We start from the raw sequence: 13,675 nt of genomic DNA, 5'->3' as shown, positions 1-13,675 counted from the left end.
CTGCCTGGGGTTCTGTTGGGACATGAGGCTCCAAAAGACAGATATTACCATCAGAATATGTTGGGACCAACAAAAAACCCAACCCAAAGTAAAGTAAAATAAAATAAATGGAAATATCAAAAATAGCCTATATAAAGAATAACACATATGTAGACCTCTTAAATTTTATGAAGGCCCTTGAATCCTGGGGAGTGACTGGCTCTGATGAAGTCCCTCCAGGAATTCCCTCAGCCATTGGCCTTCCAGCATTCAGGCTCAGGGCCATCTCCATCTCCATCTCCATCTCCATCTTCTCTGCATTTGTGGAGGTGGTGCTGGTCCTCCCCCCGTTTTGCGAGCCTCTGCCTTCTGTCTGTTGGCTGAGTAGTAGTCAAATGAGAATGAACATTTAATTGTGTGAAAACAGAATTAGACCTATGTCAAAAATGCTGCTGCACTGCTATATGCTGGATGCTATTTAGTTATTTAATATGTCAAATGTTTGTAAAGTCAGGTAGCCCACACCCATGATATGCTCAAGCCTTACCTGATTGAATTATGTTTTTATAATTCATTTTCAGCTGCTTTTAATGCCTGCAGGATTGCACCTACATGAAAATTAAAATTAGGTTGAATAGCATAGGCTACTGTTCTTCCAGTTTCACCTCTAATATTATAACAGTTGGGTAAGTTACTCTAAAATAGTTATTAATTACTAGCTAGCAATTACATCTTCAACAGTGTAATTAGATTAATGTAATAATTTCTATCTCTAGAATGTATTGGTCTACTTATTACTACCGGTAATTACTAAATCCCATATCAACCTCAACCACTTGAACAATACAAGGAGACACTAGAAACTGCACTTCAATGCTTTCAAATTAACAATATACAATTGCATGAATTATTCTTGAATTGACCAAAGTGTGTAGAGAGAGAAGGTAACATTAAAAATATATGTATGTTAAATCCACTATTGTTTTAACCAGAATTGTTATATAGTCTATGCAGTATTTAATGCAATTACATCATATTTTACTTTAAATTACAGAAGAATTTAGAGTAATCCCTTTAATTGAATTACTGTATTTAGATTACTTGGTAATTAATTACACCCAACACTGTATAACAGTAATTCAAATGTAAACTTAAGCATTGACTCGAGCAACTATTTTCTCCCAAGCTAAAACAGTTCTGCTGGTGAGAAATATGCAGACCTCTTTTTGTCTGGCGCTGTTGCCATGGTGACTCACAATATCTGCGCTCCATTGATAATGGCTTTTTATAGTTGTGGTGCACGCGCTTAAAGGTGCAATGTGTAATATTTCTGAGGATCTATTGACAGAAATGCAATATAAAATCCATAACTATGTGTTCAGTGGTGTATAAAGACCTTACTCAATGAACCGTTATGTTTTTATTACCTTAGAATGAGACATTTATATCTATATAACCGCGGGCACCCCCTTCTATGAAGGTCGACATATTGTGACGTCATGTTTCTACCTTATAGCCGACAGCGAACAAACAGCGCTACAGAGCGCGTTTCGTTCATACCTTGAAAGAGAAGCCGCAGAAAGCTTAAAGCTAGCCATAGACACCGTGAGTAGTGACTTTTCCCTTGTCAGTGGTGTAAAATATGTAGTTGGATTGTTTCATGTAACTTAGTTCTTCTCCCTCGCTGTGTTATGGCTTTGTCAATCAGCTGATTAGTACTATTGACCGTAAAACAGTCACGTTACAGGAGTCACCAACCCGTCGATCGCGGTCGACAAGTCGATCTTGGAAGCATTTTAAGTCGATCGCAAAGAGTTTTCAAAACCAGAGAAAAAAAAACAATAATATTGTAAATAATATTCATTATTATTTATTAAATTGTGTGTAGTAAATGGTGTCTAGGGGATGCGGAGGCGCGCGCTGTTACAATCACACTCAGACTCAGTCAACTTAGAGTTGATTGAACTAACTCATTTCAGCTGTTCTGTAACAGACAACTCAGAGTTTCCCATCTCAGGGTAAGTCAACTCAGAGTTCAAGTTTTAACTCAGAGTTGGTTGAACCTCCTTATTGAAACGGGCCCGAGCTATTGCCTTCACGTTATTTTTCAACACGGAAGATGTTTTCTGTGAATGTGCGAGACTTCCGATTTATTAGCTGGTAAAATATATCAAATAATATATAGCCTATATAAATATAATAGGCCTACCAGTTTGCAATATTTAGCAGCATAACACGCTGATGTAGAGCTAAAAATAACGCAAATGACACCAGAAATATTACTTCCTACTTCTGAAGTTGTCATTATGAACTCAGTGCATTTAAGTTCTCATTTAAGTCCTTATTGTCGGAACAGGAATCATGGAGGACACCATTATTATTATTGCATATTTAGCCTACTGGGAAATCTTATTAAAGCCAAAATTATATTTAGCGTCCCATTATTAACATATTAAAATTCACTGTGCTATCGAGTTAACTTGCTGACAATTCAAGAATTTCGGTCAAATACAGGCTATTTTCACTGTGTATGAAACATAGCCTACAATACGCTTCAGATGATTAGGCTTCTCATATACGACAAGGCGATGTAGCTGTTGTGGAAACTAGTAAAGAAAACCAGTCACAGCAGCCTCTCCCCTCCGCCATGTTTAAAGTTTACCATGGCCCGCCCAACTCGGGAACTTGGGTATCAAAATGACCTTTGAGCTTCCCACGACTTGCATTTGAGAGGGTGTTATGTCCAATTTTTTACTAGGAAACTCGTATTTATGATAATTCCGATAGCAAGGTAGCATGACTCACCGATCTGCAAGTTCTATGCAATGCGTCTTACACAGACCTAAGAAAGCAAATATAGGTCTAGTCAATATTCTATGTTTTTATGTAGGGTAAGATGGGATAATATGTCCATTGTCCATTGTCCATTGTCCATTTTTTTTTTTTTTTTTTTTGTGATAGACTGCACAAAATCCCAATACATTTAATGATATGGCTATGGCTTATTTTGTGTTTTTGGAAAACAGTGATCTGTGACATTGTATTATGCTGTATATCAAATGTTTTTGTGTCTATTTTTTAATGAGGGAATTTTGGACACAATGTTTTTAGATTTGAGGAGTAAAGTGCAAAGGTAAAATTAGACCCTTGTGGTAAGATGAATTATTAACAGATGTGATAAGAGACCGGATTTTAAATTAATATTTGTTTTCTATCCATATTTCCATATCTCTTTTTCTTTCATCAGATCATCTGGTTTAACAGGCAGTCTGCATTTTGCAGTCAGCACACGTCAGACTTGCTGTTTTTTCTGTTCTGTTTTGTGTGTGTGTGTGTGTGTGTGTTTGAAAGAAGGATGGGGGTGTATGGAAAGCCTCATATACAAAACTAGAGAGAATCTGAGAGTGAGGGAGAGAAATGACAGAAAGCAGAAGGATTCATCTCAGAATTGACAAAAAGAGCAGCTGAATGATCATTCATTCTTCTCCAGAGAGGTAAGTGGATGACATCTCTGCTATTTGTGACTCCAATAGAGAAGCAGATGACCGTAACATCTCCGGCAAACGCAAAATCAGGTAAGGATATAAGGTCAATGCACTTATCTTGCATCTTTGCTTTCTATTTATAGTGTCTGCTGTGAGTCGTTTGCAAAAGCCTCATCCTGTTGATCCTTGTCATGATGGAATGAGTTTACAATTTTTTTCTCCAGAAAAAACAAAGCTCGACTACTGTGTCTCTGATCACAATGTCATGTTGTTTTTCCAGATATTTAATAAGTAGTGCGGTTTGAAGACAGGCGTCAAAGGTGGCAGGTACTTTCACAATGTGAGTAGCCTCATTTTGTTGGTGGGGCAGATTCTGTTGTTATTTCATTAACGTATGGGTGCCAGTGCACCATTTTAAATGTTTGTTTTTGGGTTGCCATGCAACAAAGGTGACTGAAACAATCAAATTAATGTGATGATAGATAGTACTGTACTCTAAGCACATGAAGTGATTGACCAAACTGTTGAAACGTACATCCACACCCCTTCCGCAGACACCTTTGAGGGTGATATTGTCAAGACGTCGGTTAACAACCGATTAGATGATGAAAATACACCGCTGTTGTCAAACAATATTGGGTGTCTACAGGTTCATGTATTAAAAATAACATCAAGTCAATTGCAGGTTCCCTTTTGTCCTTGTCTTCTATGAATGTGTGTGTGGAACAGACATCAGCATGCTCTCTCAGGTCCCAGATGTCTGGCTTCCTGTCTTATATGTCTGTAAGACTGTTTCAAAATATGTCCAGTTCACAATATCAACATCGATGACAACACAACCACACATTTACGTCAGAAGACACTAGCACCTGTGGCTGTGTACAGAACTGTTTCTGATATACCGTAGGATCGTCCAGGTTACTGTCTCTTAGCAACAGCAGACCATTCACCTCCACTGTGCTGGTTGCCAGTAGTGACGATGTTTCTTAGAGCTCAAAGGAGAGTCAACGGGCTAACAAGACGTGCAAATACGCACTCTTTCTCTTTTAGATCTAACAGACGGCAAAACCAGGAGTGTATTTCTGCCAATGGGCATCGGATTTAAATGAAAGCATCTTCTAGAATCTGCGAGTAGAATAAGTGTAATTGAAATGTGATTCTTTTCACCAGGTCTTTGCCGGTGGTTTCACACTTAGCATCGTCCTGAAGAAATGAACATCAACAAAGACACGATGCAAACTCCAGCGTCCATGCTGATGGGAGTGGTGTTCGCACCCTTGGGCCTTGTGCTGATGTTCACTGCAGCGATCACCCCGCAGTGGAGGGAGGGTCATGCCCGGCTTGGTGCGGCAGGGCGGGGCGGAGCAACGGAGCTCCTCCTACTCCGCTCAGACGGCCTATGGGAGAGCTGCCTGCAGGTAGTGCACTCGGAGGTCAAAGAGTGCTGGCCCGTGTCGGGGTCCTACCAGCGGGATGCTCGGGTTCGAATGGTCCAGGGGATGGTGCTGTCGTCTCTCTTCCTGTGTGGTGCGGGGATCGTGCTCGCCAGCGTGGGGGTCCGCTGCTGGACCGATATCCCGCTCAGGAGTGTAGCGGCAGCCGGTGGCCTGTTGGTTGTGCTGGCAGGCGTGCTCAGTTTGGCTGCGTTAGGAGTGTATACTCGGCATCTTTCGAAGCTGGGGATCGAGGTGGATTCAACGGTATCGGAGACGCAACGACTCAACGTACACAAGCCACCCCGGCTAACGCTACACCCGGCCGGGTCGCTCTACTTCGGCTGGGTGGGAGCTTGGGTACAGGTGGTGGGAGGGACCGCACTACTTTTTGGATTCAAAAGCATGAAGTGTTCATTCCCCCATAATCAGAGACTCAAAGACAGTACTGAGATGTATGAGGTGAACTGTTAGATGGACCGACCATTTGTGAGAGATGAAGAGACTCTTATGGCGGTCAAACACATTGGCCCTCATTTATCATTCTTGCGTAGAAACGGGCGTATATGTTGGCGTAAGATTATGCTTACACTCCTCTCACCGCCTGATTTTATGAAGCTGTGCGTACTTTTGAAATCCAGGTGTACGCAATACCTGCCCTTGATAAATCCCGCGGCTGAAAACGATCGTCATTAGAATAGCACGCCCCTATATATTCAAGTCTCCGCTTCCCCCACGCCCTCATTTTACGCCATGGACACACGGAAGACGGCAAAGAAGAGAAACTTCTCTGACGTGGAGGCGAAATGACCTATCACAATGCAATATTTTACAGCACGTCTTCTGAATTAGCATTCAATTTCGAATCACGTTACATGTATTGGGGTGTACAATAGTGATGATGATGATGTGATGTGGAGTAGGCCTACCATTCATTCACATTGTAAGGGGTATACAGTCAAAGACCCAGAACCAGATATGAAGAATGAAGACCCGGAGTCAGAATTATAAAAAATTAAAGAAAAGTTTTACTGAAGATAGTTTGCATTTTCATCAGCAGAAGTCAGCTTCAAGACTCACACAGGAGTTCGTAGGCCGCCCCGCTTACAGTTACAAAGATCCCAGCAGTTATACCATTTCCAAGGTCTAAGCTACGTCATTGCTTACAGGTTGAATGATTCTCATTGGCTAAGAAACATTAAGAGCCTAAACAATTTAACACATGTGAGGAGATAGGGGTGCCTATCGCCATTAGTCAAGATAGTTGTCGTCCACTCATTGGATTTAGGTCTGTGGTGGCCTCGCAGGTTAGAGAAGGGCGCCGGGGTGTCTGGTCCGACCGTCCAGAACCTACATAGAATGTCATACGCACACACACACAAATAACAGACACTAGCAAATAACAGCTCCCATCAAGGCTGAAGAGAGTCTGAGCTCCTTATTATCAGTTAAGTATACCAAAACATAATGCTAAAACATTCACTCGTTTGGGAGAAAAACAGATAACTGACATTTACTCCCAAGGAAGGAAATACACTGGAAAGAATACATTTTAATACAACAATTCAAGTTTGATAGTAACGCTCAATATAGCTTGACCATATGTCCAGCGAAGAATCATATGTGCCCACGCTGCCTTTAGGACCCTCTAACCTTTCTACTGATCCCAGAGAAAGAGACAAACGGCCTTGTGGGTTACGTGGCCTTCGTGTCCTGCGTGTACTACGTGCAATCTCAAAGTAAGATTGGAATGCACCTAAAAGAAACTGGTTACTTGCATCCATGCATTTAAGAAAATATAATTTCACAAGCACAAGAATATAAAAATTATTATGTGATAATGAATATATTTGATTATTGATTTTTATAAAGGAAGTATATAACCATTCAAAATGATATATGATTATATATGTATTTGAAGAGGCAAGGGATTTTGACCAACCCTTCAGTCCCCCGTTTTAGACCAATGTGGGGTCCAATACCGCCACGTCTGGTCTAACCAGTGAGGTCACTACGGAAGGGAGGAGTGGTGACGCATGCTCCCCTGACGGGTCACACTTGTCTCTTCACCTCGTCATGGACATGCTGGATACTAAAAATTCCAGTCCCCATTAAGAGGCTCTCCCACCTTCCACTCACAACAGGACATCAATGTCATTCTTCCTCAGTTTATCAGTCAGGTTAAAATTTTTATAAAACACATAACTGATTACGAAACAAGTACATATTTATTCTCTGGAAGCCAGGCTAAATAAGCAAGCACTATTGCTGTATTCCTAGCATGGGCTAGATCCACAGTCACTACTCAGATCCTAAATAAAGACATTGTCTATAATCACGAATACCAGAATATATGCACTAGTTTTTTTTATTTATAAAATTATGATTTCCAAATCCTTTTATAAACAAAGTTGGATGGTTAATCCATTATTTTCACTACCCCTTTTATAGACCCTTTAGGTTTAAAACACAATGGTTGTCTAACTAAAAATAAACAACAAACAATAGAATATTAATAATTAAGGCCCATAATAATCGATGTAAACACTTTAAGTCTTTACTGAAATCATCCTTCAGTTTACGGTCACATAGCATGTACCATTTTAATTGTATAACATCTTATACCCTTTTTTGTTTGTTTCAAAAATAGAAATAAAATAAAACAAATTCACATCATCATTTCAGTCATTATTTTACCACTAAAATATAGGATCGTTCCCCATTTTGCTTAATAAAGCTTTTGTTCATTCCTTATCCTTATATCACTTGAATCCCTGTCAATCATACAATGTCTAACCCTAACCTTTTTCATACCATTTAAACTTAATTTGACTTCCATAAACCCTATCAGAAATTGTATTTTCATTACATACATTTTCTTCTACTATATTTCTTCCATCATGCCCTACATGCCAGTTCCTTCTGCATCCGAGTCTCTCACCACTGTCAGCCTAGTGACACTTAAAGTTCCCTCGTTAGGGGAATCATGGTATTTTATTAATTCTTCAATACTCTTGTTTTCTTATCATTAACTTCAACTTTATTTTTCATTATAACTACTTCTCACAGTATTTGTCTCAGTTCTGCTTATCTTTACAGTTTTACAGAAACCAAAATATTATGTTACTCAGATCCCAGCCCACAGCCATATAGCTGCTTTCTCTTTTTACCTTTATTAAATTGTTGTCTTCTTAGACATCAAATGTCATACATACATTTAAGGGATTGAGAAATAAAACCTTTTCTTTTTAGAAGTTATATTCACTCCTTCTTTGTTCGCCCTCCGGCCTTTCAATAAAAATGAGGGAGCTCACTCTGGATAATTTGGATAGTGACTTAGCCAATGTGCCACTTTGTCTCTCTGCCGTCAAGTCTATATATATATATATATTTTTTCCTACGTTTATCCTTATGATCCCACCTATAGTTGTCTATTTAAATTTAGACCCTCAGTTGAATTTAGACAAGAGTTTTACCCCATAATGGACGGCAATCTTCTTTACAATTCCAATTTATATAAAATACTAATCCAGTGAGTAATTCAGTTCAATATCATAAATGACAAAAGCATTCATAATTACCAATAGCAGACAGAGCTGGAAAACCACTCCAATTAAAGCTCGTCCCATGTTCTGCATTGTCTTTTCATCAGATTGTCTTAGACTTATCAACTTTTTTTTTTAAAGTGGGTCATTTCACTTAACCCATCTGTAATGATAAAACACTAATTCCAGAGGTTAATGACACAATATCCTCAAAATCAGGAAATAATAGTACCCCAAACTAATACATACAAGACATAAAGTGCTGTCACCATCACACGCACTCATACTAGACACACATATGTTAACTGTTCATTTTCAATGTTCATTTTTCTTTATATTATTGCTAAAAGATTTAAATTTTAAATAAGATTTTAAACTTCCCATTTTCCGGTAGCTTCTACCTAATTTTACATGGTCTCCCAACCAGTTTCAAAGCATGTCTTGTTCATTATTCATTAGAATTTAACAAGGTCAGCTGGGTTGTTTTGTTTCATTATCATTATTTTGCTTCAGCTTGCTCTAGCAGGCCAATAATGGAAAGACAGACACAGTTACCATCCCTTCCTCTGCTCAAGCAGTCTCTCTCACTATAAATAAATAATCTTTTTCAACAGCCTTCTAAGGCTGTAACTTAGACATAATGTAATATTAAATTAATTACAATAACCTTTGACCATTCACCTTGTTATCCAGACTTTTCTCAAATCTACAAAAGCTGTCTTCATCTTTAGCCACCACCATGTCTAACGACCTTCAGGAGTTAAAACTATGTCATAGACCTATTAGTTCAAAATCAACACTATGATTTTCCTTGCCCATAAGGCAAACCAGTACATAAAAAGTTTTGCTACTGTCTCCACAACAACTAATGGGAATCACTTCATGGCCTCAGCTGGCTCTTGAAAGCCCACTCCTGTTAGCCCTTTATCTATAATCTCCATCAGGGTGTTTTCCCCTGGCATATTTGCAGACGATAAAAAAAAAAACAAGCCATACAATGAATGCGGTTTCTGGTGATTGGTATTAGAGGAACACTCACGTTTCTGGGTCAGACTGTCTGTAACTCCTCACAGCTCATCCGCCCTAACGATAAAGGATGCTGCTGGCCTCACAGTCATCCGCTCCACTCTCATACCTTTCTCACATAAACACCTCCATCTTGAGATGCCCAGTGACTTTACGTGATCCACTCTGGCTTGGGTTGCCCCCTGTCTGGCCAATAGAAGGTCTTACCCGTCATCGAGATGGCCACTCGTGCCCACTGGTGACCGCTCTTTCCCATCACAGGCTGTTTGCTTCAACAGAACTCAGCTGTTTTCTAGAGCTTAGGAAAGGCACGTTCAAGAGTCACCAGAGCCATTCGAATTGCCTAATAGTGTTCACATAGGGAGACAGGTCAATAACAACAGTATTTAATCACTTAAATCCATTAACTATCTTAAAAGCAGCAACCTAGCTACTTGGATTATACTCAGTGAATTCAGATCACAACCGTACATTCAGTGTACATTTCCGTCGGCCCCTCCCCCGTTTCATGGTGGGGACTAAGATCAGACAAAGAAGTTACTGGTCCTAAATTAACCTAATCAAAATGTCATCTCTATCTGTATTATTATTTTAAATACTTCTTTAAAGTCATTCAGTTTTATTTTTAAAACATCTCTGTGTCTATGATCCTTCAACTGAAACACTGTGCTTTACACATTATCACAGATACCAGCTTTTAGCTGACTCATTGAATGAGAGAGACTCTGAGACTCTATTGGATGGTACACTGCTCTCTCATATACTTCTAACATCAAACATTTATCTATCATCTTTTAACTCTATCCCAGCTTAAGGCATCTTTGCCAGAAATTACATACGGTTTCAAATAAACATATTATTTATATTTGTCTTTTGCCCACCTCAGGGAATTTAGACATTACAAATTTCCACTCAGATTGAGTCTCTGTCGCACTGGCAGTTTCAGGCACAGCACACATCAGATTTTAGATAAGCGAGCTGTTTCATTACAGCCAATAACAAACTTATCTTTTGAAAGCAAAACATCAGCTCTGTTCTTTTCATGGTCAACACTAGCAGGCCTTTTTTTGTTTAATCAAATGCCTTTCAACACATTTTACATTTAGCAACTGTTAATTCAGTAGCCTACTGCTTCTGCTTATTTGTTCTTACATAATGGTAATTATTCTAGTTCTCAATAACATTTCACATTTCTCAATCTCAATTTTAGTTGTCAAGTTCTCAATTACCATAACTTAATATTTGACTTAAGTTTTCTCTTGGAGTTTATCAATCTCCAATTAGGATTCACACTAAGTTTGACGAGGCAAGCACTCTCTGCTTGTGATACTTTTGCAGTTATTGTAAATCATCTGTGAGATTAGTCTCTCTATATCATCTAAAACCTTTTTAAAAATTTTAATGGCAACACAATCATCCTTTTAGTTACTTTGATATATTTTGCAACTCACATTTGTTGGAGTCATTAATTTTACATCAACCTGTATTCATCAATTCACTTATAAAAATTAGTATTATAGATCTTTTCTTCAAAAGGATTCACTTTAAGACTTCAATCTTTTGACCTTGTTTTATCTCTTGTTCTTTCTCAGACGACAACTTTAATATCGTCATTTAAACACTGATCTACTTTCAAACTCACATTATTACCAGAAATGTGTCACGTGTTAAATGGCCCTACTGACCACAATCAAGACACTCTCTGTCATCTGGTGAATTTGTTTCAGCCTCAACTACAGCATCACACCCTTGAAACAGTGTGTCCCATTCAGGAATGCAAACAGAGCTACTGATTAAGCAGTTCTCTGTATTCTTTTACAGTCCACCAGTGGCTGATTTAATCATAATAACCCAATCATAATCTTCATCATTATTATTGGCAGAACATTAATTTTCATAAGCTGCAAAATATTGTTTTCACAAAGTGTCTGTTTAACTTTAGTCGCTTGTCGAGGGAAATTATCCCTGACCCAGAATTTCTTTCACTTGCTTCTTGTAATCATCGTAAGCAATACGAGGCTAAACATTTTAATTTTTCAGTTTCTTTGTTTGTTTGTAGTCAGTCAAGTTTTTTTAATTTAAATTTCCAATCAGAATCAAAATCCTGACTACCATTTACTTAATCATTTCTGCAAATTTATTTAAAGTGAGGGCTTTAGAGCACAGCTGCTTACAGCGTTTGCTTTTCCTGTCTCACTATTTGTTTCAGGACTCTTCAGGTTACTGATTAAGTTATTACATTTTTCTGCCATATCTTAATCATGGTTCATACTCACCTGAAGTTATTGCAGAAATGGAGGCGGCGATCTTTGAACAACACAGCTTGGCTTCTGCGTGATGAAACTGCAAAGTATACTCCAAAATCACAGTTACATATACTGGTCCATGCCAATTTGGGTCACAACTTTTTTAATTTTTCTCTCGGAATCGTTCCTGATGCATCCCTGGCAAACAACCCTGTTATTGTTAGTATCCCTAACTGCCTGATTCACTTCACTAAGTTCGGGGATCCCCTGTCTGAAATGGAAGAGATTGAGCAGGTTTACGGTGCCACTGGACCTCTAGCCCAGGGACGTGCTCTGCTGGGGTGGTGCTACACCAGTAATGCCCAGCGGGGCCCCCACAGAGCACGCTTCGCTTGCGCTGTCTGCTGCCGTTACCCTTAACGACGCTCTCAGCGACTTCTTATACTGTCAGCAGTATAATTAACTTACTCCTTCACTCGCCTCATCGGAGTGAAGCTTCACTCGCCTCATCGGAGTGAAGCTCTCCCGCTCTCCTTCAAAATCTCTTCCAGTCAGACAGCCCTAACAATTAACAAAAGCTTACTACCTTGTTTGTTGATTTGCCAGGGGTGTCACCGAGAATAATTGCCAGCGCATCCTCCACCATAACTGTAAGGGGTATACAGTCAAAGACCCAGAACCAGATATGAAGAATGAAGACCCGGAGTCAGAATTATAAAAAATTAAAGAAAAGTTTTACTGAAGATAGTTTGCATTTTCATCAGCAGAAGTCAGCTTCAAGACTCACACAGGAGTTCGTAGGCCGCCCCGCTTACAGTTACAAAGATCCCAGCAGTTATACCATTTCCAAGGTCTAAGCTACGTCATTGCTTACAGGTTGAATGATTCTCATTGGCTAAGAAACATTAAGAGCCTAAACAATTTAACACATGTGAGGAGATAGGGGTGCCTATCGCCATTAGTCAAGATAGTTGTCGTCCACTCATTGGATTTAGGTCTGTGGTGGCCTCGCAGGTTAGAGAAGGGCGCCGGGGTGTCTGGTCCGACCGTCCAGAACCTACATAGAATGTCATACGCACACACACACAAATAACAGACACTAGCAAATAACAGCTCCCATCAAGGCTGAAGAGAGTCTGAGCTCCTTATTATCAGTTAAGTATACCAAAACATAATGCTAAAACATTCACTCGTTTGGGAGAAAAACAGATAACTGACATTTACTCCCAAGGAAGGAAATACACTGGAAAGAATACATTTTAATACAACAATTCAAGTTTGATAGTAACGCTCAATATAGCTTGACCATATGTCCAGCGAAGAATCATATGTGCCCACGCTGCCTTTAGGACCCTCTAACCTTTCTACTGATCCCAGAGAAAGAGACAAACGGCCTTGTGGGTTACGTGGCCTTCGTGTCCTGCGTGTACTACGTGCAATCTCAAAGTAAGATTGGAATGCACCTAAAAGAAACTGGTTACTTGCATCCATGCATTTAAGAAAATATAATTTCACAAGCACAAGAATATAAAAATTATTATGTGATAATGAATATATTTGATTATTGATTTTTATAAAGGAAGTATATAACCATTCAAAATGATATATGATTATATATGTATTTAAAGAGGCAAGGGATTTTGACCAACCCTTCAACATTAATAATTACATGACAATTTGTAATATGCTTCTTATTATTAGTATGATTTGTATTATTAATGACGCTTATTGTTATTTAGAAGAAGAATGTCATTATTATTATTTGTATTATTATTATTATTTAAAAGAAGAAGAATGTATTTTTTATTATTTTGTCAGTCTGAATTATTTGTTGGTCATTGAAAGCCTTTCGTTACCGAACGCAGTCCGTGCGCACCTGCCGGGCCTAACCATGAAACGTCAGGGTAAAGCGCACAGGCTCGCAACTGAAGGAATACATATGCTTATAAATCAAATGCTTT

The 13,675-nt window shown here is 39.0% G+C and overlaps 1 protein-coding gene across 3 annotated transcripts; it reads left to right on the top strand.

Annotated features, from left to right (window-relative positions):
- Positions 1 to 3,298: 3,298 nt before the first annotated feature.
- Positions 3,299 to 5,420, top strand: cldn23l (claudin 23-like). Of its 3 annotated transcripts, XM_056244937.1 has the most exons (3): positions 3,299 to 3,554; positions 3,745 to 3,825; positions 4,635 to 5,420. In XM_056244937.1, exon 3 carries the CDS (start codon positions 4,676 to 4,678, stop codon positions 5,369 to 5,371), a length of 696 nt encoding a protein of 231 aa, XP_056100912.1. In that variant the 5' UTR covers positions 3,299 to 3,554; positions 3,745 to 3,825; positions 4,635 to 4,675; the 3' UTR covers positions 5,372 to 5,420. The 3 variants fall into 3 exon arrangements, with proteins under 3 accessions (XP_056100912.1, XP_056100913.1, XP_056100911.1); XM_056244938.1 differs by lacking the exon at positions 3,745 to 3,825 and having other exon boundaries at positions 3,299 to 3,473; XM_056244936.1 differs by lacking the exon at positions 3,745 to 3,825.
- Positions 5,421 to 13,675: the final 8,255 nt, after the last annotated feature.

Source organism: Rhinichthys klamathensis, unplaced genomic scaffold (assembly GCF_029890125.1).
Source record: "Rhinichthys klamathensis goyatoka isolate OS25496 unplaced genomic scaffold, OSU_Roscu_1.1 h1tg001163l_1, whole genome shotgun sequence".
NCBI lineage: Eukaryota > Metazoa > Chordata > Actinopteri > Cypriniformes > Leuciscidae > Rhinichthys > Rhinichthys klamathensis.
This window is presented reverse-complemented; position numbering and strand designations above follow the sequence as displayed.

What these genes read in the sequence shown, in the direction of transcription:
- cldn23l (XM_056244938.1), top strand. Translation starts at nt 4,676, where the DNA reads ATGAACATCAACAAAGACACGATGCAAACTCCAGCGTCCATGCTGATG.